The following is a 24377-nucleotide window of genomic DNA, read 5'->3' as shown; positions in this document are numbered from 1 at the left end:
TAGTCTCCTCCATTTTAGACAAGATGTTCCACAAAGGGCCAAGCCTGTCCTTGGAGTAACTATCTTCCAATAAAACCTGGGCATGGCTGTGTGTTGGCTTGCCTGGCCCAGTGAACTAGTTTATCATGGTTTTTCATTTTTTTGGCTTGACACAAAAGAATAGGGTGGATGAAACTCAGGATCTGGTATCTGTTTTGAAGAGGAGTCTGTTTTAAATATGCTTCTCTCACATTTTGCTGGAGGAGACATGCCACACTTCTGGTGTTAGAGTCAATATATCTTTCTTGAGACTGTCTATCTGCTCACATAATGAAAAGTGTATGTAAGATACCAAGTCTTGCATATTTCTAGAAGTACAGATTTTGTCTCATCTCTCTAAATGACATGGACTGCCAAACTGCAATAAACATTTTAAGAATAGTCATGTTGGGTAGAAATTATTGCAATTTCAGTTCTCTGCAGAGGTGGATCTTTAGGTTTCTTATACCTTTGGACTTTGTAATCCTGAGTTTACTAGGCCATATTTGAGAACAATATTTTTAGCATTTATACTTTTTTTTGACTATACAGAGAAACTGCATTATTTTACTAAATAATTAAACAAGCTGACAAAAGCCTACAGCCAAATAATAAGGGTGGATTTTTTTCCTAGGAAAAAATGCAATTAGGCCTCATTATTTTGCTGCACCCGGTACCAAGCGGGGTTGCTGTTGTGGGACTGGGGAGTGAACACACCCAGTCTGAAATACGAAGCTTAATTTTCATCTGTGAGTTTTTCCTGGTTATGATCTCATTTTATGTCTTGTAAGTAAGTGATCAAGTAACATTAGCTCCCTAGTGTAATTTTTTTTCAAAGAGTGATGCTTATTAAAGTCAAATGGAGTCCTGGCAGGACTCCACAAAGCTATAAAAATTTGACAGTAAAAGCACAACTTAAATGCATGAAGATTTGCATTCCAACATCCCCAACCTTTATTCATGCTGTATGACTTGAGGTCATCTTAAGTTACATAAATCTAACACTTTACTTACCTTTAAATGTTGGTGTTTCATTTTTTCCTCTTCTACTTTTAGACGTTTCTGTGTAATTTCTTCTTGCAGTTTTCTTTTGTCCTACAAATTAGGAACAATAAAACTTAGTTTAGAGAAATCACTTGTTAATAAAATTATTATGTAAGTGCTGTTCAGTAGGGTGAAATCAATTCATGCAAATAAAGCCTTATTATAAATCTTATGTGGCGCTCAGGCAGTGCATAACTCTTTGCAGCAATAACTTGATCTTACACAGGTATGATTTCCACTGCTCTTTCTCCAAAGTACACTTAAATGTGTTAATAGCCACAAAGGAGGGATGATGCAAAATAAAAATTTAATCTTGGGAAGGGTATGGGACAAAACCAGGAAGAAAGTATAGTTGAGCAAAATTGTATGTGCAGAGTGAGACTAAAAATGGGTCCTGACCAAAATTCCTAAGGCAGCCCATGCATCCTTTAGGAGAGGAAAGAGTCTGCATGGTCTACACTGAGCAGCTGTGATACATGACTAGATGAAATGGGCTGTCAGTGAATCCAGCACTGAGTTTATGTATTCTGTGGCTAATAGCTGAAATAACCAGGAATAAACAAAGACTTAGAAATTTATTTTGTTAAACAAATAATGGTAAAGATGAGAAAAGAGGAATGTAATATACTTCATATATATAGTTTTCTCAATTAAAAAAAATTTGCTTGTGCTCAAGCTGTTTTCGTGGCTGCTGATCTTTAGAAGGATAAACCATGTGTAGTGCTGGTCTATCCTAGTGTTGCCTTAATCCTTTTTATTACAGATTAGAGAAAAAAGGAAATGGGTGAACAGTGTCTGAACACGAGCCATGCTTGAGCCTCTCCTGTTTTTGGATAGCACTGTCACCTTGTGGCTCCTCTATGTGAAGCCAAACACTGATTTAGTACCTTTTGTCCTCAGCAGACAGGGGAAAGAAATCATGCCAAAGGAAAGTAACTTTAATAAGATGTATTAGTAGGCTATTGTCTTGGTCAGCCTTAATGCTATAAAATTCTGTTGTTGGGCATGGCACCATGCCATATGCCAATCAAGAAACATTTGTACTTGTTTCTTGATACATTTTGGGGAAGTATCTTCTGTTGTGCTGTGCAGAAATGTTTGTTGATTGGAGGCTAATCCTTCTTTCCTTTCAATTAGAACAGCCTGGCTCTGTTAACAAAGTGGTGCCTTTTTAATAAGGGGTCTGTTTTCAGACCTGTTTTCAGGTTTAGGAAGAGGTTAACTTCTTCACAAACAGAGGAAGAGCCTTGCCCTCTCAGCCCACCTGTGGAACCAGCTGTGTGTAAGGACTGCAGAAAGTCAGTAAGGAAGTGCTGGACATAAGGCTGGGAGTTGTTCTCCACCATTTCCCTAGGACCTGGGATTTGGAAACAGGAAGAGCTGTGGTGTGCTTGGCTGAATCACTTCACTGTTACTGGAAATGAGAAATTAGCAGTGGGGCCACAGGCTTTGGGGATGCTTTTCTGAAGGATAGGATAGGAAGTGGAAGCCCCAAAGCTTTATGGGGACCAGGGACAGGGCAGAGGCTGGCCAGGCACTCCTGATATTATGCTGGGAATTCCTAGGTGAACATCAGTGTCCCGGATCTCTCACAGTCTGCAAAGTATAGTAGTTATTTATACACACTTGACAATTTTTCCTTGATGGTGTTAGTCTGCCTTTTTTAATACTCCCTACGGAACAGGTGGGGCTCTTTTCTCAAAATACATGCTATTTTTATCTCTGAAGTGCTTTTGTGTTTTGCTAATGCTCTTTAATACAATTTACAAAGTTACAGATTTAGGATAACTACAATATGTAATTTTTCTGCGATGACCCTTGCATGAGACTTTATCCAAAGGCTGCTATGCTGGATTTTTCTTAGCGAGATTGATTTTGAAGAGAGAATATCTGGTCTCTGATCTTCACACTTTTCCTTACTCGGGAAGTATTCCTGATCTCATGGTATAAATGGCCTTTAAGTAACCCATCATTAGATGAGCAGTGTGACAAGAGCTTGTGTTTACAGATTATTAAAATTCTTAAGGAAAACTCTTTTTGTCTTTAATAAAGTTCTGGATAAGACTCTTAGCCAGAGAAAGAACTTTTACTTGCTTTATGCTATTAAAAAATATTTTAAGTCAATTTGAATATTCTTTTTGTACCAGTGGAGATATAATAAGATTTTGGTCAGTCTGAAATGAGTATTTGTATATAGACTACTGTGCAGTAAGAAACCTGAGTAAAAGGCATAAATTAGTGCATTTTAAACTGCCTGCATAGTAAGGAACCTATTTAGTAAATAAAATTTTGCCTGTTTTTTTTTCAGAGGTCCATATTTCTTTTATGTCCAATGTTTTTTCTCTGGAATTTTTCTTCTTGTATACTCTGGTGTTCTAGCATGCTTTAATTTCACTGGTAGGTATTAAATATGCATTATACAGTTATCCAGACTAAATCAGCTGAAATAGATTGTCTTTTATATGTCTAGGCTATATATCTATATAGTTTAGTCTAATTCCAGAAGCTAAGAAGTATGAGGAATCTTTTTGAACCTTGTGTGCCAAAATAACTTTAAAAACCTATTAGAACACTTTCTACCATGCATTTTGCTATTCTTTGTCTGCACATAATGTCTTGCTTTATGAAGCTTTGACTATACATCTAATGGAATAAGTGTTTACTCCTGGATAGCTAAGGGAGCCCTGATTCTATTAAACCTCATGCTCTGACCCTGCAGATGATCATGTTGCTGGCAGAAGTCCTTGAATCCTTTCTTACTGTGCTCTTGTTAATGTGAGCAGGGTTTGCTTTTTATGACACAGCATCTTCAGCCATTCCTTTCTGCTGTGCATCAGTGCAAGGTAAGACTTGGTATTAATTTTCACTCCTACTGAAACATGTGGGACTCTTTCCTGACTTGTGCACAGAAACTAATTGTGTTCCAGACTGGATCTGTCTGAAAGAAAGGCAATGGCATCCACAGAGCAGTATCTTGTGAAATACCTTGTCTGCCAAGTCCATTCGTTTGTGTCATTTTTCTACAGCGGTGCCAGAGATGGTGGTCTTGGTCCCCTGGCAAATGCCACATACTGTCAAATTCCATGGAGCAGCTAATGTTTTAACTAATATATTTTTATTGTCCTGTAATTTTCCAGACATTAAAACCCATTAATCATCCAAAGTATTAAATATCTTAAGGTATGAAATTCTTTTTAACAAAATGAAGGTATTTTATTTTTTGCTTTTATATTCTAGATACACCAGCAGCAGGTGGTAACTACATAACAAAGAAAAAAGTTTCCTTTTCAGAGCCATGGGAACATCAAAATATTTAATAACACCACCATCATGAATGCAAACAATAATCATGTTTTCCTTTTTGTTTGCTAGATGGAGAAAAGATTTGCAAAACACTTTGAAAACTCCTACTGGTTGTGTTGCTGTCAAGGAGAGAACAGACACCAATTAGGTTCAGTGCAGTGCTGGAGTGTCCCTTGCTACCCTGTTAGATCCTGTACACCAAACATCTGGAAGGTAACACTTTAAATTCCCAGGTACTTGAGCCAAACCTCCCCAGAGCCACAGAGGAGCTTGCTATTGTAACTGCAGGGTGTTGTTTCCCTGGACAACTCTTACTGCAGGTTGTTAGTGCTGATAACTTCACCTTATTCAGGCTACTTCATTTCTGCAGTCAGAACACTCCACATGTTTCAGCTGAATGCTCTGGACTGATGAAAGTGGGGAGCACATGGCTCCTTTACACATCAAGTGTAATAAATGAAGTCACAGGCAGAACCCATTACAATTTCCTATTTCTTCTAATGCAAGACACTGGAAGCTGCCCCAGTTTCTTTTAAAAAACCCTGCTTCAGTATTTGTTTGGAAGCAAAGCTGCAGCTGGAGGATGCCAGCCTCAGTATGTTCTTAGGAGTCCTGATCAGCCAAGAGTGCTGCCCCATTCCTGCCCCTGGATCCCAGGGAGCATAAAAAATTGTGAGGCCTGGACTTCTCTGGAGTGCCAAAACTGTTATCTTTTGAGTCTGTGCACTAGAGACAAAGTCCAGGTTATGACCCTGGTTCAGGCAACACTGCAGTTAAACTAACAAATGCACTCTAAACCCTCTAAAACATTTCAAATTACCTCATTGTGGGCTTGTGTCAAGTCTCAAGTAAATACAATAAATGGTCCTGTTATCAAGTGCCATAATTAAAACTAAACTGAATTAAAACCCAACCTGTTAGATTCCCACAGATTTTCAGTTATGCCTTCTTGCATTTATTTTAATTCCAATAAGATATTTTTTAATTCTGCCCACCATTTATTCTGCTAGTTGTATTTCATAACTAATCTGTCATGTTAGGAGTGTGACAAATACCTTTATTTCCATTATTTATTATTAACTAAGAGAGTGGGTGATCCTTCGGGAGGTTTCCTTTCATCTCAGAGGGCAAAACTTTGTTTCCGTTTAAGTCTTTTGTAACTGAATAAGTTCAGTTGGAGATCAAATCAGAGGAAGATTTAGCTTCAGCCAATTTTTATAACATCAGGTTGTATTAATTTACAAATAGTTTAGTTGTTCCCATTACATGCTAGAAATCATCACTTAGATTTCCTTTTAGAATAGAAACTGAAAATGTTTTCTAATGTCTCCAGCATAAACTTCACTGAGTCTGTCCTCTGAAAAATGTCAGGTAGGAATTTGCTTAATCCAAGCTTGTCCTTTTTTACTTTTCTGACAGTAATACTTTTGACAGATCATTACTAATTATTGTATTTTATTGCACAGTACAAATGAAAAATTTCTAATCTCACATTAGGAAATGTGAAAATTGATTTGTTCTGGAATTCTCTAGCTGCCTTCTGACCTTCAGGCAAACATTCAGTAATGTGTGTTTTAGGCTGTCTAGTAGTGATTTGCACACATACTTTCACTGCTTTCAATTTAATTTTAAGGTGCAATACAACTACTACAACCCATAATAATGTCAGTACAGTTAACTCAGCTGTCTTAAAGTAATACTTTATAAACTAGAATTATTAAGTAACAATTTCAAACAGATATAAAGTCTTTTCCTTTTCTGTCCTGAGTTAAATCATTATTCAGCAAACACACAGCGGCTCATTACTAATATTACTTCTAAGCCTTTTTTATTTTTTTAACAGTGAAGTATAACCATAAGCACTTACTGTTATGGCCTGGAATCTTTCTTTCAGCAATTCGGCTTCCTCCATTCTACAAATCAAAAACAGACAAGTAGTGAAGGCAAACAGAATGAGACCATAAGCAAAAAACCTCCTGGTGGGGCTACCAAAAAAAAAAAAAAAAAAGCTGAGGTGATTTGATCCAATTCCAGAGCAGAGAGAGGCAGAATTTTTGACTTGTCAGAAGAGTCCCTGAACAGATGAGCAGATCAGTCCAGACAGACACATGTAATGAGGGTGTGGAGAACAGGCAGACAGGGAGAGTGCTGGCATGAGTTGACTGACAAGTTGGAACAGTGGAGCACAAGCTCTTTTCCTTCAGGAGCTGCCAACTCTTTGTTTTAATGTGCTCGGTTAGCGTGCCACTGCTCCTTTAACTGTTAAATGCCCAAAACACTCTTACAGGACCATGGTTGAAGTAAATTTTTATTATGTTTCTATTTATATTTCCTTTCTTTTTCTATGATTCTGGTGATAAAAAGATATTTTATATGTATTAAGTTTATTTAAACTAATAAAGCTTATTATTTAAATTATTTATATTATTTCTCCAGCATGTTTTAAACTGTTGCAATATTAGCATTGTAGATGGCATGGAGTTTTTTTTGAGATGGCTGTTTCAATTAGTTTTGTAGATGAAATTTTTGAAAAGCTGTATTCATAGCTGGAAGAGTTTTAGAACTGCTAACCTGAAGTAAGATAAACTTTAAGCAGTCAGTTCTTTCATTAAATGCAAGTGTTAATCTGTGCAATTACTGGTCAGCTATCTGGGACTCAGGGGAAGCTTTGTCTAAGTAAGGATTTCAGGATCATCACTGCAGTGTTACCGAGATGAATCTAAAATGCTGTTGGCTTTCAGGCTGGATTTTTATTCAGTTGACTTGCTGCAGACTTCTGCTGAAAACAGCATTTTGTGCCTTTAGGGAGGGTGAACATTTTGACCTTTCCATTTACCTGAGTGAGAGTCAGCCATCCAAAATCAATCTAGGAAACCTGCAGAACAAGTGGAACTGCCTTAGTAAAATCCAGTTGTGGAAAGAATTCTAAGCAAATCAAACAGCATAAAGGTGTAATGTGAGTCTGGAATCCCCTTGTTACCTTCAGTATCATGTAACTTAAGTCTTGGTAAGGACACCAGCAGAAGAGTCAGTCAGCATGTTTGGGTTTTTCCTGCTAACTCACTGACATGACTCCACTCAGCAGGATTTGGTGACAGGGTTTATTCTACATGTTGGTACAGTGACCTGAAGTTTAATGGCAAATCAAGCTCATTATTAGCAAATTATAAGATGCTACAGAATTGAACACTTGATGGTGAAATTACAGCCTTATAATTCAATAGAAACCAATATTTAATTTCAATTTCCTCTGTTCTAGTATGTCATCACTCCTCTGTATACATGAGCAGATTTTCCCCCTCTGCACTGGGGATTAAGGATTTCATTAATGTTTTCTTTATACTCTGATCCACCCTGAGGTTTTGTTCAAACTTGCAAATACCCTATTTTTAATCTCTAGTGAAGAGTTAATTTCTATTTTTAAATTATTAATATATGCTTTGTTCAGCATCTGAAATTTAAAGAATTACAATATTAAAATAAATGCCAAGTTCAAAGGCAAGTATATTGAGGTATATCAAGAGACAGATTACATGGGCGTTTAAGTTTGGTTTAGGGATAAGAGAATAAATTCAATCACCCTGTGAAAATAAATCTATTGTTGCTGCAGAAGCCAATAGAGAGACAGTCTTTCTGTTTAAGCTTTCATTAGTTAGTATAGCCTGCCTTACCAAACATTGAAAAAAACCAAAACCAACTTATTTTACTTTTGGCCTCTGTGAAGTTCATCTTAAAGTGCGTAGGTGGACTTCAGAATGTTTAAAAAATATTTAAAGCAGCAATGGATTACATCAGAAATAAGGATGTCTGTTTTGGGCCAGAATCTGTACTGTGAAATAAATGGGATCTACACTTAATGGCTGGAGGAATTAGATCTGTATTTCAAGATCAAATTAAAATCAATGGGTTTGCATTGCTTAGATTTTTTATGATCTAAAATATTCTACTAAATTTATGCTTGAAAATTATTTAAGTGTTTTAAAAAATCCTACTTGTGGATGTTATGTAGTAACAGACTGGGAAAATATTTAACATGTCTTTCCCTAATCTAAACCAGCAAGTTGAGGTAACCTGAAGAAGCTTTCCAGAATGTTGCTTCTGTTTTTAGGTGACCATTATTAAGAAAGTATTTAAAATCCACTTTATATATTTTAAGTTGTTTGAATAATATATATTCCCTTGTTAGGCAGGATTTGTTGTTCAGTCAATAGGTTGTTTTCCAGTTATCTTAATCCTATTCTAATTGGGATTTATGTGCAAGAGAAGAAATGGGCCAGCTGTCATTTTGTCTGCCTGGTAAGCCTGCCTTACCAGGAGGAGTATCCATGGAGTAAATGTTAGAGCACTGAATCTGAACAGCTGTGTTTTCAGCCTGCAGGATTCTTGGAACAAGGTTTCTCAGAACCTGCCTGCCAGGAATATATCCAGAGGAAACTATCTACCTATTCTGCACCTTTAAGAAAAAGTTTTTTTGGTTTTTTTTTTGTTTTTTTTTTTTTTTTTTTTTTGTTGAATAGATTCCCTGAGTGATTCAGAAAATGATTGTATATCATATAATGAGTCATACAGGTTGAATTTTTTGGCTTCACTTATTTCTTTGTTTCCCTTTTGCACTGTGTACCTACTTTAGGAATAATAATGCAAATTTGCAGAACAAGGTGAGAGAGTTCCATTATGAAATCTTACAGAAAAGGGGGTGCTAATTTAGAAGAATGCAATATTATGAACCAAAATCTAGAAGGACAATAGGAGCACTTTCACAGCTGAAAATACAAGTTCTGTTCATTTCTGGACCAACACCTGAGTCCTGGAATGGTCTTCAGAACTGTACTGGCTTTCCCTGGCCATACTCTACAACAAATATCAACCTCAGTTCTACTCTTCTTCATTGGGATTTCTTTTGAAACACATAACTAGCCTAAGGTACAGTGAGATATAGATTATTGTTGTAGCAAACAATTGCTTCTGAGAATAAGCATTGCATTAAAGGTTAGGCTAAAGGAACTTTTACTTTTTCAAAAAGTGAGTGGAAGTTGATTAGTGAAGTGAATGGAGTTGATTAGATTGTTATCAGCTGAAAACATAGCCTACACTTTCTGGAAAGAGTGGTTACTGAGGTCATGAATTCACATTTTTTACATCTTAACTAGTTTGATAATTTTGTTTTGTGATGAGCTTCCTTTGGTAAATGTGTTTGAAACATGAAAACAGTGTTTTGGACTCAGTACAAAAAGGAATTCTATGTGCTTACAGTGAGCAAATGCCCCTATGCATTTGTCTGCATGTAGCCTTGACTCTGACAGCAGGAATAGGGAGGAGATAAATTGCATTGAAGGTCTCTCAATAGAAATGTTTACTGCAGCTATCCTGTCAATTGGCCCAAAACTCTGTTATCAGAGGTGCCCCAACTGATTGAGAGACAGTGTCTTCTCCAGCTAGAACCACAGTTTTACATTTTACAGGTGGAAAATAAACCAACAAGAAATAGAAATTTGAAAATGTAAATAAGGCTCACACCCCTCCATCAAATTATATATTTGAAATTATTAAAAATATATAAACAAAACATCTGCCAGCTCTCAGGAGGGATTAAATATTGCTTTCAAGGCCAATTGTGGAGAAGTAATGCCCTACTAGGCAGGTCTTTAAACATAAAGTATTTCTTGGGTCCTCTCACTGAAACAAAACAATATCCAAATATCTCAGATTTATACAGTTTTATGAAGCTAAATTCTACCTCATTTACTTGTTTGAGTAGATACACACCCTAAATCTCTGAGAGGAAAAGCATTGGACTATTATGTTTCAGTTGGTACAACTCCCTTCCTGTTGCTATTCATAACTACAAATATATTCTTTAAACTCAAACTAAAAACCCTGCTATTTGTCATCATCATCAGGGTTTTTTAGCATGTTGATTTTTTATTCTATGGTACATCTGCTGCTCAGGCATCTTTCAATGCTATGGAGAGGTTTTGGAATGCAGCACAGGCTTAGGTATCCCTTGTGTGGTATGGGTCTATCTTATGTTGATAAGGCACAGTTGAACCCAGCTAAAAGTGCTATTGTGCTATATATGGACTATCCTGCCCCTATTTTCTAAAATTATGCAGTGAACTTTGTTGAAGTATAAAAATTATTTTTTAATCAGTTAACAATGTTTTGTGTAGCATTTCTCATATTCCTAGACTTCTGTTCTTAGTCTTGTGTATTTTATGAACTTCTGGGTGTGGGAAGCTTTCCAAAGCACCTTTAACACTCTGTTGTGTCTCATCTAAAAATCCCACTTCAGTGAATAGTTTAAGTGCAATTACTGTGGTGATATCAAATGGGAGACTCTTAATAGAATGTGTTCAGGTGCCCAGATAAGTGATAGGACTGTGTTTGTTTTGTGCTGGTTTGGGGAGTTTTTCAGGGTTTGTTTGTTTTGTTTTAAGTGTAAACTGAAACAAACCTACAGAATCTGAACTACTCAGGATGAATGCCTTAAACATATTGTGGAATGCATTGCTTGCAACTTAGCATTTTCCAACTGCTGTAGATATACACTTCTAAGAATAGGGCAGAGTTTTAAATCCTACCCAGCCAACTGTGTGGGGAATTTTTAGCAGGGCTCTAATCTTTAGTTATTGCATACTTTGGTAATGTTTTATTAAGTGAAAACAAACCACCCCATAACCAGGGACAAATCCTGCACAAAAAGTAACAAAACCCAAACAGGTACTGTGCTGTCCATAATAAGGAGACTATATCTGATATGCTTCTGATTCTTATTTTATTATGTTCTTGGCGAGCACAATGAGAAAATTGTGATGTTTGGATCTAAGAGACTTCAGTAGGATGGCAGAACAAAACTAGGGTCTTGCAGACCTATTTTTGTGAACACTTAGTGCCAGGTGTACCAGTGCCACTGTACCAAGTGCTGCTGGTGAAAGCCTTAAAAGTACAGATAAGTTGTTTTAGAAGATGAGCTGAAGTAGGAATTCCTTATGAGAAAATCTCTTTCTGCAGCTGGAGCTGGGCAGGGTGTGGTGTAGAAGAGGCAGGGACAGGACTTCACCAGGGAGGTGGTGAAGCCATGGAGCCTGTGTGGGTTACGTCAGCTGGCTCCCTTCTCCTGAGGCATGGGCAGAGCTCTCCTGTTGCTGTTTTGAGAAGCTGCCTGACGAGTCCCTGCCTGTAGTACTGGAGCTCAGACTGTTCTGCAAGATGAGATGAACCTTATCTGATAGCTCCCAGCAGAGCAAAGAGGAGTTACTGCTTTCTCCTCCCACACTTCCAGCCACATTTTCCTGTCACTTCCCTCTGTCTGATTAATCTGTGAAGCAATTATATTTGCCAATCTGTCAGGAAAGCAATTAAAAAGAAAACTTGAAAACAAACCTAAATCCCCAAATCATGAGTATCCACTATGTCAGTGAGCTGAATAGGCTCAATAGCAGATGACAGGAACAGTAGTATTAGGGAGTAAGAACTCTAATTCTGATCAGGAGACAAGCAGCAAGAGAAGAAAGGTGTAGGAAATGTGACTTCTGGCAGCCACCTTGCAGGCCTCAGGCTTACCTGAGTGGTCCAGGGACCATAAGAGACCTCATGCTGACATGTATGATAAGCATGTATGCTTAGTTATTTATCTGAACCTTGAAACTGCTGTGAAAACACGATGACTTCAGACTCTGGCAATCCTTCCTGTGCTTCCTGATATTCAGTATCCTCCACTGTGGGTGGGCAAAAAATATCCCACATACAATTTGTTTTGCGTAAGCCTTTCCAAGTATTAATGGAAAAAAAACCCCATGATAAGATTATGTAAAACTTTATTGTTAGCAGAGGTGATAAGATTGTTTATGTCAGATGATGAGTGTTGCAAACACAGGCCTAGTTTCTTCAGTGAAGACCTGTTGTTTTTTGCTGAGGAGTTTGTTATTTGGAAGCAGCGACTGAGGAAAAACTCTCAGCTTGTCAGTCACTCGGATGTTAGTGTCAGCTGTCCCCTGTCCGTTCCCAGTGCCAGGGAGGTCACCTCAATGACACGGGGCTCTGGCAGCTGACGCCGGCTGTGCGGAGTGCCAGGCGCGGCCGCGCAAGCAGCTGAACCTGAGCACTCATCCGGATGCCTGTGACAGTATGTCACCAACTCTTATTTTTCAACAGATTCAAATATTTCTCTGCTGCTTCACACAGCACTGTACATTTACTTAACCCTTTATTTGGAGTGGTGATTATTAACTAGGAGCAAAAAATGTGATATAATAGTTTCCTTATTTTTTGTGGAAGTTTTGTTTTGATTGTCAGGATTTCAGATCTGTTTCATAGGTACATTTTCTAATCAGAAAGATATTGTTGACTTATTTTCACCTGGATCTGAAGTGGATCCTCTTAGTGGTGTTCTACTCTTTGCTTGGTATTTGCTCATGGTGAAATTTTGGAAGAATTTTTTTCTGCTATACTGGCTCTGTGGAGCTGAAGGAAGACATCCTGCTTCTGTCTCCATGTACCATATTCCCACAGTTAATGTGGCTGTCTGCCCGTTGAATCTGCTCACTAAGCTGGCTGAGAACTAACCAAGCTAAAAGGTGGTTATTGCTACGCTGATGAGTCAGATCATTGGCCAGGGAAGCCTGATGAGTGCCAAAATGTGGTCAAGAGAGAGGCTAGAAGGTGAAACTGCGGCTGCTGGAAAATGCAAAGGAGGAGGAAAGAGCAGTGGAAGAGGAGGGACAAGTGGGAAGAAAGGGAAAGTGGTAAACTGTTAGATAAAATGTGCTGTTAAATGTAAATACACCTTTACAGACTACGTAACACAATGTGTGGAAGCTTACTTTTTTTCCTTTCCTTCCCCCCTGGAGGCTGAATAGGCCTTTGAAACACTTTCATCAGATCAAAGGTTAATATCTTATTGCCATTCATGGATGCAAAGAATTATCTGGTTGTATGAAAGACTATTTTGGGGATTATAAAAATTATTTTCTAGTCATGTCTTCTAAAGATGTGAATTGGCTCTTTACCCAGTGACTTAAGGAGAGCCGAGCTAATCTGCATGTGATGGCAATGCTTCATTACATATAATTTCTGAAGAGTGTCTTTGCAAATTTCTCTGCAGCCTGGTGAGTAGGACCTGTAGTTGGTTTGGAGATCCATTATGGTATTTACAGATTTCTCACTGTCCAAATGCATTTGGAAACTGATGGCCTGCAAAGGCTGGAGTTAAATACTATTTTAATAACCTATTTCAACAAAATCTTTGAAAATTTGGAAATACCATTGTGTGTAGCTTGTAAGTGAAATGACTATTTGGAAAGGGTTTGATGCATTGTGTTAATCTGGAAAAGAGGCTTGTCAGGTAATTTCTCATTTCACTGACAATTACAATAGCCTGCTGCCAAATGGATCTAGCTGTATTGTCAGGCAAACAGCTGATGCAGTTACAAAACATTAAGAAACTTGTTCTTGGGGTTTGAATTAGAAATTTAATCCACATTTCTTGCTTATAGTCACACTGAGCTGAGCACAGGTTGGTGTTTGAAAGAAAAACCAGGAACATTCCAACCATTCTAGTTAACACCTCTCATCCTCTTATTTTGTTGGTCTGGTGTCTTGACTAATGCAGGTCAGGATTGTAATCAAAATGTGACTCCTGAGTATGACAAGTTTTACATTCTCAGTTTCCAGTGGGCTGTCATTAATGGGAGAAGAACCAAAACATGAGTAGCAGGCTCAGCAATCCCTCCTTTTAGTGAAGGAACACCACACATCAGTGTAAGTGGTAAGTGGAATGGTGGCTCCCACTAGGGGCTTCAAAGTAACTCTTCCTCCAAATCCTTATTCCTTTGAATGCAACTTTTTTTTCTTATTTGCCTTACTCTTATGATATCTTCAGCAGGACTGACTGCAATACCTCAGGTCCTGGCTTGTACTTTCTCCAAACTGATAATGCCTGCTTTCCAAAAAAACCTTGTGAGAGCCTCAACCCCTTCCACCTCCTCCTGCTTCAGCTAGACATTATCCTAATCCTTGGTCTTTCTCCTATCCTATATTAATCCCATAAACCCTGAGCAAATCTACCTACCTCTGTCAGTATTTGATGAAGAAGGTCCAGGGGACAGCTCCCAGTGTGCACCATCTGCACTGGTAGGCTGCAAAAAACTCATCATAGCTTGAATGTCCACATTTGGTTGTCCCTAACAAGCAGTTATGAAATCCACAGAGCAGCTCTAAGTGCTCATAAGATTTCAAAAAATGGTTTTTTTTACATATTGGCCCTTTTGGTTTTGTTATGTATAATGCTTGCAGTATTTGTTTTGTTAGGTATAACGCTTGTCTCTGAGTTAATGAAATTTAAATTCCAGTTGTGAAAACAGCAAGAATAATACAAGCAGCGGTGTATAGGTCGGATTTTGAAAGATCACGAGCATGACTCAAGCAAGTGGGATTCTGTCCTGGTTACATAGAGATTTCAGTCAGAAAAAGATGACTGCTGATTCTTCTTGTTTCTCTTGCAGAAAATAACTTTGAATTCTCTAATTAACTTTTTCTTGAATGTACTTATCCACTTGTGATTTTCTAATTCTTGGAGGTAAAAGCTAAAAGCTACCTGTAGTAGAGCTTGTCAAAAACATTTTATATAAAAGGCTAGAAGTTGACACAAGCCCTCCTCTGCTGAAACAACATATTGGAATTCTTTTTCTGTTCCATTTCCCCACCTTTTTAATACTATTTGCATCGTGTCAATGAATTCTAAAATAGTTAGATCCTACAATCTATTTTCTTACATTATCATTTTAGTTGTATTTTCTAAATCTAGTTTTTACTTTAATTTCCTTGTTTTTCCTGAACATTTGAGTTGTTAGCCAACAAGCTTTTGCTCTCATTTGCAGGAACACTCCTGGCTACTGAGAACAATGTCTAATCTCTCTAATTTTCAGTTTACCTCTATTACTAGATACTCTGTTTCAGAAACAAAGGTGGGATAGGAATTAGTTTAATGCTTTGGTTTATACAACTTTGATTATTTGATTATTTTGTCACTTAATCATTCAAAATAATTGGATCCTCCTGGGCAATAAAAAGGTTCATAATTTATGAACAAGGTGCTCTCTCTTTCCATGTGTATGTGGGATGATTAATAAAGTTTCCCATCTGTCATGCATTCTAGAATGATAGCCTAAATTAGCATTATGTCTGGGTTAATTTCAGCACTTCAGACATTTACAGAGAGTCTCTGATGGCTTCTGCCTCCAATCTGTTTAATGACAAGAGTTAGATCTGCTAAATGCTTTTGGGCATTTTTCTTTCAAACCCTGGTTCACAAGGCTCATATCAATAACAAAGCCTCATGTAGGGATAGCTGAAGATTCCTATTTTCCTTTGCACTTCTGCCATCATGAAGGCTCTTCCTTAGCAGTGTTTCATATTTGCTCACTGACAATAATGTCTGAACATGGCAAATGGACCTTTGCTGTGGTCCTCTGCAATACTGAAGTAACAAACTGCTCTAAATGTGTTTTGTGGTTGTAAGAAAGTGAATCTTACTTCTTTTTGTTAAGGCTCATATGTGTAAGAATACTGTCAAAAGCAGGGCTGTGTGTTTAGGAAGGATGAAATTCTTCAGATTAAGGCATTCCCTGACACCTCAAGATTCTGAGGAGAGTTTGGGAGTCACACTGAATCATCAGGTGAATATTAGCTCTGATAGCAAACCTGTAGCTAGAATGGAAAATGATCTAAAGAGTTTGGGAGTTCCTGAGTTAGGGACAAGTTGTGGGGAATAGATTTTGCTGGAAATGTTTCAAGAGAGATGCTGAAATCTGACTGGAATGTTATGAGAAGAATAATAGAAGAATTTAATAGAAAGTATGTTCTAGAAAACAAGTATAACTCATTAAATAGAAAGTGAATTGGCTCTTCAGGAAAATACAGTTTCTTACTGATGGAAAAAAAGGCAAAGTTATAACAAAATTCAGTGATTGGATTTGGAAAGGTGAAATTCCTGCATGGGAGATTTTTAAGAGGGACAATAGTTCCAGGGCAGTGACAAAAGCAAAGTGATGAAACCTATCACAAAACCTGAGAACATTCTTAGCATACTCAGGAAAGTGGCTTAATCAAGGGTAAATCAAAATTATATCTTATTGATATTTTTATCAATTTCCTTTAGATTTTTCACATTTCCTGAAGAAATTATTAAAAACCTTAACAGTTCAGAATTTGCTATTTGTCCTGGATGGGTGATTATTTTGGCTGTCAGTATTATAATTTACTGTGCCAGTTACAGAATGTATTTACAAGACACATGTCGGTTGTTGCCGGATCCACTTGCTTGCAGCCTTCCTTGGAACTTTGTACATTTTAATCAGTAATCTTTTATAACCCAGAACCAGAGATTTTCAAATAGAGACTGAATTTGCCATTCTTTTTTGGTGTCATGAATGAAGAAATGTGATTATAAAGATGCTGTTTTTTCATGAGCCAAGGAGAATTGTGAATGAATCTGTGTAAGTCAGGAAAATCAGCCCTGCTTCTCTGTGTATTTCCTGCTTCTCATCTGACAAATATCAGGATGGTACTTTCCTAGCTCACAGAGAAGTGTGCCATTGTTGAATAGGGAGTATTCCTTGCACGGCCACTTAGATGATATTTGAATTTGGAGTGTACCTAAAATGATGGTTGTTCGCTTGGTAAAATGAATGTTGGAGTAAAAACAAAATCACTTGAAACAGCCTTTTCATTTTTAGATTTCCATGAAAAATAGCAATTGCAACCAGCCATAGTAATAAGGGAATATTGCCAAAACTGTGCTACCAAAATTCAGGCCAGCCCAGAAGAGAATGGAAGCATCTGCTTGATTTCTGTTGAAAACCCTGGAACTCATGAGTGCTCACCATGAAGTATAATCTGCCTCTCTTTCACAGGATGTCTCTGTTCTAATTTGTGTCTGTTGCAATAAGGCTTCTGTGCCTTATTGGTCTCCAGAACTTTACCTTTTAACAAATTATTTTGGATGGCATGGACCCAGCAGCAGACTAATGGACTATAGTCATCATTAGCAAATGTGCTTTGCCCTTGAATAATCTCCTATGCTAATCATTTTATGCCATCACCATCCCTTGTCAGGAGTAGCTACCCTTGCTAAAAGCAGCCTGACCCTATGGATTTGCCAGGGGGAGGTCCTGTCATGTGATTTAGTCCTTCTTGAAAAAGGTCTCTGTGTGTGGCTTGGCTGACTTCTCAGTTCATTGCATGCTGACACTGAGTGTAGCAGGCTGACTATCTCCACAGAGGGCTGTAGTTCAGCTGATCTTAGAGGTATTTTCTAACCCTTAATGACTCTATGATCTCATCTGCTGCCCTTTCTAAATGAGCAACCAGACTGATGTCATGCTTTAACAGATGATGGTGCTGGGTTTGGTGATGAGGCCTGCATATTACTAAAATGTGTATTTAGGAATGTAAAATCCATAAATATTCTTCTTACATGTGTATCTCTATAAATTAACTGCTCCTTCCCTCAGAGATTCTTTTCAGGCACGTAGAATATGGTAGCGAGATTAACAAAATAACCCTCACCTAACTTTTCTAACCAGCAGACACTTCAGTAATACAGTATATTTCAGTACTCCAGTAATACAGTATACTTCAGTAATACAAACAAATAAACTCCAGACTATCATAGTATAAACAGTGAATATTTCATAATATATTACCCACTACAACTAAAGTCAAATTTTTACTATATGGGTAGTTAGAGTGCATTCTGCGCAGTCTCTTACCATCACTGTTACATATTGAGGTCTAGTCAGACTGGGGATTTTACAAACATTTGGACAGTGGTGTCAGTGGTGAGCTTATAGACTAAGAAAGTGAAAGGGGTCTTCATAAAACTCTTGGCTTCGAATCTATGATGCCTTGTATGTGCTACCTTTCTGATAATATTATAGTCCTTATCAATACCAGGCAAAGTGTGCTGTTAGAAATCATCTTTAATGTACTTTAAATACCATAACATGATTCAATGATTACTGCGACCAAAGCTCATGTAAAACTAGCTGAAATTACTTAGCCTTCTACTCCCTTAACATTAGCTCTAACTAGGTAACTCCTTTTCTAACTCAGCTGCCTATATTTATTCATGGCAATAGCCTAGCTTAGGGTGTTCACGCTGTTTTTTCCTAAAAATACCTTTCAGTTTGGGATGGATGCAGAACATTTCACTGCCTGAGAGGTTGCAAAATTTAATGGGAAGGGTAGAGCATAGTGTGTCATGGTTCCAAACACACAAAATATGAGAGTAAACTGATGTTTCTAATGAATGGTCATAGGTAGTGGGACATTTCTCTGGGCTTTAGTACTGACATTGAGCAAGATGAGGGGAAAATTAACCTCAGAAATTGTATTTTAGACCAGAGAAAGAAAAAAATTAGGAAAGCTTAAAGGAAGCCTGCTATTCACTTTTGATTTTGTTTCATTTTATTTGTGGTACTACTTCATGTCAATGGCTAACTTATAGATATACCTTTACACCTCTGGTAACATTGAAATAGATCATGCTTGAACTTCTGGAAGATATTTAATTGTAATTGGAACCTCAATGCATAAACCAGGGAAGATATGAGGTTCAGAGATCATGATGAACACTAGGAGAAAGTTAACTGATACATGAAAAAGTTGCTGAAGAAGCAGTTTCATGATCTATAGTTTGGCCTTTTGTCTGGCCTTCATCAGGTATATAATAACAAAGCTTGAAAGCTCTTTGATCAGCAGTTCAGCTCCCACACTGGGAATGAGGCAGGGCTTGCTCAGCTGATAGCTCATTCTGACAAAGAAACTGAGTTACAGGAGGGGCATAGAGCGGGAGTTGGTGTGGCATCAGTGAAAACAGTAGTCGAGTAAACTTCTATCAACCACTGTTTTCAGGAGAAGTAAGAGCATGGCCAGGTTAACCAACAGCACATCTAGTATTACTTGTTCAGCTGCAGCAAAGGAAGCACTTTGAGAAAAGGAAACACAGAAACCGGCGCTCCTCCCGGGATGAACCTGCTAGGGCTTGTAGAGCTTGGCTGTCTGTGGTGGGTGGGGAGATCCTCAACATGTTCTGTCAAACCCTGGCATCTTCACTGCCTATGAAAGAGGGCTGTGCTGTGTTCTGACAGGTAAATATGGGATGGCACAGTAGCTGTGTGGAAACAACATAGTGACACAATCATCAGACCACATGAAACTCATGGAGAGCAGAAAGACACTGCTTGAGATGGCATCTAATGTAAGAGAGAGTTCTTCCTCTTTTGAAGTCCTGATGTGATAATGGTTCTTTCTGAGGGTACCAGCAGCCCCCTTTGCTTTCTACACTGGATTGAACTAATATTGCCAAGGTAGTGTCTGCAGGTGCTTTACACCATTACTCTGTGACCTATCTGGGTACTAGCACACACTTCATATGGACTGACTGTGATCCTTCCAGCCTGCAGCATGGGGAAATTGTTGTTAACGGCTCAATGTGTCTAGGACTTAAATATGTGGAACCTGAAACTTATGAAACCACAATTTATAGAGCTGGATCCTCTGTGTCTGATCACCAGTTTCCATCTAGTCGAAGTCCCCTTAAACTCATGTGAAACCTTCAATTTTCTGTCAGCAATGCACAGAATCAGGTCTGTCTGTGAGCAACTTTGGGGGCTGTCAAGCAGCATGGGGTTCCAAAGAGCTTTAGTCCTCTGAGGTACAACATAAAGTTTGCTCCTGGGGTTTGGGGCGGGTGGGAGTAGTTTAATTATTTGTAGAGATCAAATTTATTAAAGAAGGTTCTGGCTGTGCAATGTAATTTCTTTATAGCATCCATTGGGATATTGCAATCTTGGGCTGTTAGAGGGGCCAGCCAAAGGGTTTAGCACCTCATCTGCACTGAGGTAATTAGCCAAAGGAACATTACTCTTGCAGTGCTCAAAATTGCCTGGAAAGATAGAAGTAATTTTCAGTGGCATGCTTAAGGTAGATTTTGCCTCATTCATAGACTCCTGGGGGTAGTTTTCTAAAACAATGTTTCTTGTGAGCATCTTTGTAAAGACATATACAAATACAGTCTTTATTCCCCTAGTACTGACTTTGTAAGGAACATTGCCATTGTCTTTTGTTTTGAGAGATGTTCTAGAGTTATGCTGGGAGTAATAACCTGGATTTAGGCTTGGAAGCCCTTGAAAAGTTCTTGGTATATGGGAATTAATATTTTCTTTCTGGAATTCTTATTTCAAGAAGGCAATTTCTGTGTATTTTGTTAACAGCTTCAAAAGAAAGTGTTTATTTAAAAAATGAACTTCAAGCAAAAATACCACTTAGGAAATGGACTCTCCATCTTCATGCCCAGTTTTGCATGGATCAAAATGTAAATACCAAAACAGCAGTCATCCATTACTAGTTTAAGCATCTCTGAATTCTAATTCTTAAATAGAGTAACATGTTAATAGAGTTTAGTTATGTTTCACTGTGCAAAACAATGCCTTGAAATATGAGGATTAATTAGAAAAAAGTCTCATCTTGCTGTAAGGAATTTGCTGACTCTTTTTGGACTCAATTCAGCAATCCCAGGGCTTGGTAATCTCTTCGATGCAAGAGCTGAGGAGGTAAAGAGCACCTAGAAATTAAGCATTTGTTGTTCAAAACATATAATTACAAAATCTGTCTGGACAGATTCAAGTTCATGCTTGTTGCCTGGAGACAGAGAATATGGGAAATGACAGCTAAATATTAAGTCTATAGGGGACTATTTGGGTGGGGGGCAAATACACAAAGCAAACTGCATTGATGTGCTTCAGTATATTGAATTACCCTGCAGTGCAATTGGGAGTTTCTGCCAAAAAGCTCTTTTGAGAACATAAATCTTTGATTTCTAGCAGAAGCAGCATTGACAAATGACAGCCAAGACACACATCATCCTGGGTATTATGTAGTCAGCTGGGAGGTCTATACTTGCTGTATGAAGGAGAAAAGGAATAAGATTACCCTGGCATTTCCTGAGCCTTTTGGGTTTTGTTTTTGGCTAGTCAGCCATTACCAAAACAAACAGGGCCAAATTAATTCTTTGGGTATCTTTGAAGTCAGAGGAGTTATAACTGTTATAAGTCCCAAGCTTCTTAGTATAAAGACTGCTGAATCTCACAGGAGAATCCCCCTTTCAGAGCCTTTCTCTAATGATGCAGTGTTTAGCATGGCTTTTCATTTTTCATGAATGTAGCAGTCATGCTGCTGCCTCTTCAAAAGCTGCATTTGCAAAGACGTGGTTTTGTCTTTTTCAGTTTTCAGTGAAACGTGAAAAAAATCTCATGAAACAATTAAGAATCATGCCTAGGCTTAGCAGTATGCTCTGGGAAAATGAGGAGATGGGTCAGCTAGGGTAAAAGGCATTTCTGTGACAATGTTTTGTTTCTGCCATTGCATTTAAAGGTCTCTTGATGCCCGAAAGACTTCATAGGGTTCCTTTTAGTATTGATTCCTATGTCCTTACCTCATCCTCTCTGCTGCGTGTAAAAAGTCATGGTAGGCTTGATATCTTTTCAATCTTTCACCTAGGTTGCAGTCAAGGTTACTAGCAGGGAAAAATATTTGTTTTTCATTCCCCTAACTCTTAATGTAGGGACTTATTTTATCTATATCTTAAGCTGATACAAAAATAGTGGAAGTTGTTTGCATAAACATTTGTGTGGTCCCACTAGGAAGAACAATACCCATGTTCAGAATTTTTTCCACTAGCTGCCTTGTGATGGCTTTTTCTGGGGAATTGTTTTTTCTGTACCTGATAATCCCCATGGTAGTTTTCTCCAATACCCCAACTTTAGTATCACGCTATAGTGATTTCAACAGCACTGACTCACATCTCTTGCAACCTAGAGCAAGTTGGGAATACTTGGCATTCCAGTTTATGTAGCAGACAAATACTTGCCTTCAAGAACTTGCTTCTGGGAGGCCATCACAGTGAAACTAACTGATGGACAAGCCCAGGCTTGGAGACAAATGTTTGTTAATTTTCCTACTTTATTCTCTCTCATGTAACATCTGCTGTATTTTTCAGTTTACTGTTTGCTCAGCTAGTACTGCCAACATTGGCTGTTTCCAGACTAATGGAATGGAAACTTTCTTCTGAGTGAAGCAAGTTGTAATGTCATCTATTTGAAAATGGAAAACATCTATAATCTTTACATACAAAGATCTTACCATAATTATAGAAACAAAGCACTGTTTGTGCCCAGACCTCAAATACATCTTTGAAATATCTGTGAGCTGGAAAAATGTTTAGTAATGTGAAGGAAGATGAGTGCTCTAAACATCTCATTATGAAATGCAAAAGGTTTTTATTTTATTTTGCTTTTGTGCACTTTATTCCCACAGGATGACCTTTTAAAAAAGGAAATATGGCCAATAGAAAAAGAAGGCATTTAAGCATAAGCACAACTGTAGCCTGGATTATTGGCTTGGTCTTATCATATTCTAGATAGAGGAATTGAAGGTGAATGGATTCACACCCAAATTCCATTGTAGTCATCAGCAGAAGCTTTAGAACTGGGCTCAAGGGTCACTTGTCCACCTCCATGTACAGCTGGTAAAGTGCAAGGATCTCTGAGCCTTTGTCCTGATGTACTTTTAGTTGGTTGATCGTGTGCTATGACTGGGAGTGGGTCAGTTATTATGGGTGCAACCACAGTGACAGAGATGTCTGTAACCTACTTAAGAGAAGTCTTGTGTCATTTTTCTGACAGGGATTCAGGATCCTACAAATCTGGCCTTTTTTGTTCTCAAAACAACATTTTCAGGCCTCCCAAAAAAGCACAACTAGTGTTTATTCCTTTTCTGCAATTTGCAGCCGGAGTTGCACAGAATTTTGTTCAGGGTAGAAAATACTGCTATTGTGAGTTATTTTCTCAGATTCACTGACTGTATGGAATAACTATATAGTCAAGGCAGTTTTGCACATTTAAAAATAGAATTGCACAAGTGAAGCTATAAGTAAATGGACGTGTAAAAAATATTCCAACTTTCTGTAACAAGCTTTAGAGAGACCAGATTTCATCATTAAGTATTAAGATATTGCGGTCTCCCTGCCTTGAATTCAGATTAGCAAATGGGAATGGATTATTCACTGAATGGTAATTCCATTTATGTATATATATTACAGAGGGAGCCATGCATTTCTGTTGCTTTTATGTGGCATTTGCCAGAAAAGTACAAGTAAAAATACCAGCAAAAATCCTGGTTCATATAAGTTGATTTGCATATTTATATAGACTATGTGATTGCTAGAATGGGTTGTTTTGTAGGAATAGTGTGACAAATGACCCATCACTTGGTGTCTGGACCCCAGCAGACATTTCGAGAAAGAAATTCCATTAGCTTCTATTTGTTTGTATTAATTGTCTGGCCTATCAAGTGTTTGCTGTGTCAATGATCTCTCCAAAGTCTTTCTTATATGTGTTAATTGCCTGAAAATTATTTTGGTATGCTCATTTCAGGGGCTATATTGTAGACTGAAAGTAAATACAATGTTATAAAGTAAACCTGGAAAAAATTCACTCCCCTTCCCTAATTTTTTTTTGTTCACGGGTCTGTCTTGGCTATTTCAATCAGTGCCTGGCTCATCCAAAGTAGAAAATTACATATGAATCTGAGAATTAAGTTATCAGCCTGGCACCACTGAGTTAATTTATACCTCAGTGAATCCATAATGAAATATTTTAACCTGTTTGCACTGTTTGACACACTTTAAACATTAGACTAATATTACTACCATCTACTAAGCATGAGTCCTTCCCAAGCTGGGAATATTCCTTATCAAATGTGGGTAATCTTTCCATTGAAATCTCTCTCAGGCAACAGCAGGAGTGGGAGTCTCCCTAGCTAATGGCTAATAGGTAAATGCTGCTCACTGGCAGCTTCCCTTCTGCCTCCCATCAGCCTACAGCAAACCTGGCTCTTGGAACTTCCTTAGTAATCGGTATGGACAAAGGTACTTCAAGGTGTGCAAGAATTAA

The 24377-nt window shown here is 38.0% G+C and overlaps 1 protein-coding gene and 1 long non-coding RNA gene across 3 annotated transcripts in view; one reads left to right on the top strand and one right to left on the bottom strand.

Moving 5' to 3' along the window:
• Positions 1–24377, bottom strand: part of PALMD (palmdelphin) — a 46100-nt gene that overhangs the window by 18434 nt on the left and 3289 nt on the right. Inside the window, exons 1-3 of one of the 2 annotated variants that reach the window (XM_002188366.7) lie at positions 7202–7220; positions 6233–6278; positions 1033–1113 (exon numbers count right to left, since the gene is read on the bottom strand). In XM_002188366.7, coding sequence (XP_002188402.5) covers positions 1033–1113; positions 6233–6277 — 126 coding nt within the window. In that variant the 5' untranslated portion in view covers position 6278; positions 7202–7220. Of the gene's footprint in view, positions 1–1032; positions 1114–6232; positions 6279–7201; positions 7221–24377 lie in introns of those variants that run through there. The other variant, XM_072932543.1, reaches the window with a different exon arrangement.
• The window catches only part of LOC140684595 (uncharacterized), a 52082-nt gene continuing 32632 nt past the window's right edge, over positions 4928–24377 (top strand). The window contains exons 1-2 of the long non-coding RNA XR_012057056.1: positions 4928–5736; positions 14031–14131. This is a non-coding gene — a long non-coding RNA (uncharacterized lncRNA). The remainder of the gene's footprint in view (positions 5737–14030; positions 14132–24377) is intronic.

The sequence above is a fragment of the Taeniopygia guttata genome, chromosome 8 (genome assembly GCF_048771995.1).
Source record: "Taeniopygia guttata chromosome 8, bTaeGut7.mat, whole genome shotgun sequence".
In the NCBI taxonomy this organism is placed as follows: domain Eukaryota; kingdom Metazoa; phylum Chordata; class Aves; order Passeriformes; family Estrildidae; genus Taeniopygia; species Taeniopygia guttata.
The sequence above is the reverse complement of the archived record's forward strand: the minus strand, read 5'-3'. Positions and strand labels throughout refer to the sequence as shown.